The 2,413-nt window shown below is 45.2% G+C and overlaps 1 protein-coding gene across 4 annotated transcripts in view; it reads right to left on the bottom strand.

Annotated features, from left to right (window-relative positions):
- Positions 1-2,413, bottom strand: part of GAS2L2 (growth arrest specific 2 like 2) — a 44,070-nt gene that overhangs the window by 15,298 nt on the left and 26,359 nt on the right. For all 4 annotated transcript variants that reach the window (XM_019511508.1, XM_019511509.1, XM_019511506.1 and 1 more), the window contains 2 exons: positions 1,487-1,725; positions 564-671 (listed from right to left, as the gene is read on the bottom strand). In XM_019511508.1, the coding sequence (XP_019367053.1) occupies positions 564-671; positions 1,487-1,725 (347 nt within the window). The remainder of the gene's footprint in view (positions 1-563; positions 672-1,486; positions 1,726-2,413) is intronic.

Here is a 2,413-nt window from a genome sequence, read left to right as displayed (position 1 = left end):
GTTTTAATTTCTTGGCCAAAGTTGGCAGCAGTCCTCCTGGTTACAAAGAGGATAATTCTCTTCTTATTTCTTATATGCAGAAACCACCCTCAGCTCTTCAGGCCTCAGAATTAGCCAGTGGGCTTTATTGATCTGGCTTAACAACTCTGCCAAAGCAGTGGTGTTGCCCAATGGCTGCTTAAGATGTCCTCATCATCTAAAGATGAGTTAGGCCAGTCTAGAATGGCATAGGGTATATTCACACTGGAATTGACAGTAGGATTTAAACAGGGGTAGACAAACCCTTGCTGGCTTCAGTCCAGCTACTTCAGGCAACAATAGCAATATAGTGGCATGGGTGTCACCAAGGAGCCTTTGTATATGCCCACTGTCCCCAGTGGGTTCATACTCAGGTTGCTGCCCTGCACTGAAGCCTGTGGTTCTGTGTCTTCACTATGGCTACCTGTGTTGGAGAGATTAAAGCTTTCATCTTATATCACACCTTTGCTTGCAATATAGACATATTTGCAAGCAAAAGTGTTAATAAACTAATATCACAACAGCATCTCGAAAGCTGGACTTACTCTGACAAAAATGAGGGTGTTTGAATCTCCCACTCGGTACTTCCCTTCTGACACCTTGATCATAGAGAATTGGACTGGGCAGGTGCATCGGCTCACAAGGTGCTGGACCTGAGGAATGGAAAGCAAACTATTCTTGGTCAATAGCATTTCCTTCTCCATAGGCAGCCTGGGATAGCACTATAGCCTTGGAGAAGGTATATAGATAAGCTCCCTGGGCCCACTTGCTATAATCAGTGAGACAGACAGAGTGCCTCTGTTTATCCAACATCTCATCAGAACCACTTGATCGTGTAAATGGAGTGGGAGTCCTGCAGGAACAGCTTGCTGCTGCTGCTGCCTTCTTGGGATTAGGTCCAAAGAACAAGTTTATGGAAAGTGGTAGGGAAAGGATTTCCTCACTTCTGGGTCTAGTTATCTCTAGGAACAAGAAGAGCAGAGGTCTCTTCATAAATGAAATGCAACAGGAAGAGGGAGAAAATTTAATGAATATTTTTCATCCTCTAAAACAGATTTGATTCAGGATTGGGTTGAAGATCTAGGAAGGCATGAGTTTGAGCCATGCTGATCAGACCCTCTGTGGTCTATGAGGGCACAGCTGAGGGACTAAAGAAGCTGGTTCCTCTCGTGCTGTTCCTTTTAGAGTCATGGTCCCTGCCATCTTCTAACAGTGCTGTAAAGTGCTAGGGTACCCAGTCTTTTGCATATGGGAGCCTATAAGTGCTCTTAGGTTTGAAATGCTTATTTGCAATGAAATAAGAATCTCTCACATGTACACGTTTTGCTCTGAACCACACTGTCTATACAGACAACTACCATTGAAGCTCCCAGTCAGGTCCACCTGAAGTTCACCCCTAGATTAAAGAGTGAGTATAAGGAAGATTGACCCCCAGTGCCCCTGGGTTACACCATTCCAGCTCTCTTACCATCTGGTCCAGGTTCTTGAAGTCACAGGGTTTCCTCTGGGGTTTGAGAAGTGGAGTGTCCTCTGGGGTCAGGTCCATCTCCTCACGGATCTCCTCCTCAATCTCTTCCTCCATCTGGATCAAGGTGGGAGCACTCATTCCAAAGCGAGAAGCCCGGCGGGCCACCTCAAGCAGGCACAGCACAAAATTCTTCTCATTCTTCCTCAGCACCAGGTCCTCAGTCTCAAACATCAGGACCTCTTAGGCATAGGGGTAAAGGGGTAGAAATGACTAAGTAAGTAAAACGGGCAAAGCAAGAGAGGAAGAAGAGATAATAGACAAGGGGAAAGATGGAGATGGCAGCACAATTGATAGAGCAGCAATGCTTTAGTTACCCTTGGAAAGAGCCTGGTGTTTTTCTGGTGTCAAAGCTAGTGAATTCTCTCCCCTGATGCAGCATATAGGCACTGTAACCATCATGTCTGTCTGCAACATGATCCCAGAGAACAGCCAGTCATTGCAAGATGCTTGAGTAGGTTAGAAGGATTCCCTGCTCCTGATATGCCAAACAAATGGACATTCATACCTATTTTATAATGTGGGCCTGAGGATGTTTAGTCAGGCTAACAACTTGAAAAGAAGATGACTTGATTGGGATAGACAAATGCCTTCTTGGTGAAAATGTCAGGCACTAAAGGGATTGTTAATCTCACAGGGAAGGGCATACAAGAATCAATGGCTGGAAGGTAAAGTCCAACACATTCAATTTAGAAATGAAGCAATCATTTTTAACACTGAGGTGATTAACCACTAGAACAAACTCCCCAGGGCAGTGGCGGATGTTTCATTGCTCAATGTCAAATCAAGAATGGGTGCCTTTCTGGGAGATGCTTTAGTCAAACACAAGTCACTGGGCTCAGTCCAGGGGTAGCTGGGGCCTGACATTTT

This window comes from Gavialis gangeticus, unplaced genomic scaffold (assembly GCF_001723915.1).
Source record: "Gavialis gangeticus isolate Ggan-Ray unplaced genomic scaffold, GavGan_comp1, whole genome shotgun sequence".
Lineage (NCBI taxonomy): Eukaryota > Metazoa > Chordata > Crocodylia > Gavialidae > Gavialis > Gavialis gangeticus.
Note: the sequence above shows the minus strand (reverse complement) of the source record. Positions and strands in the feature narration are given on the sequence as shown.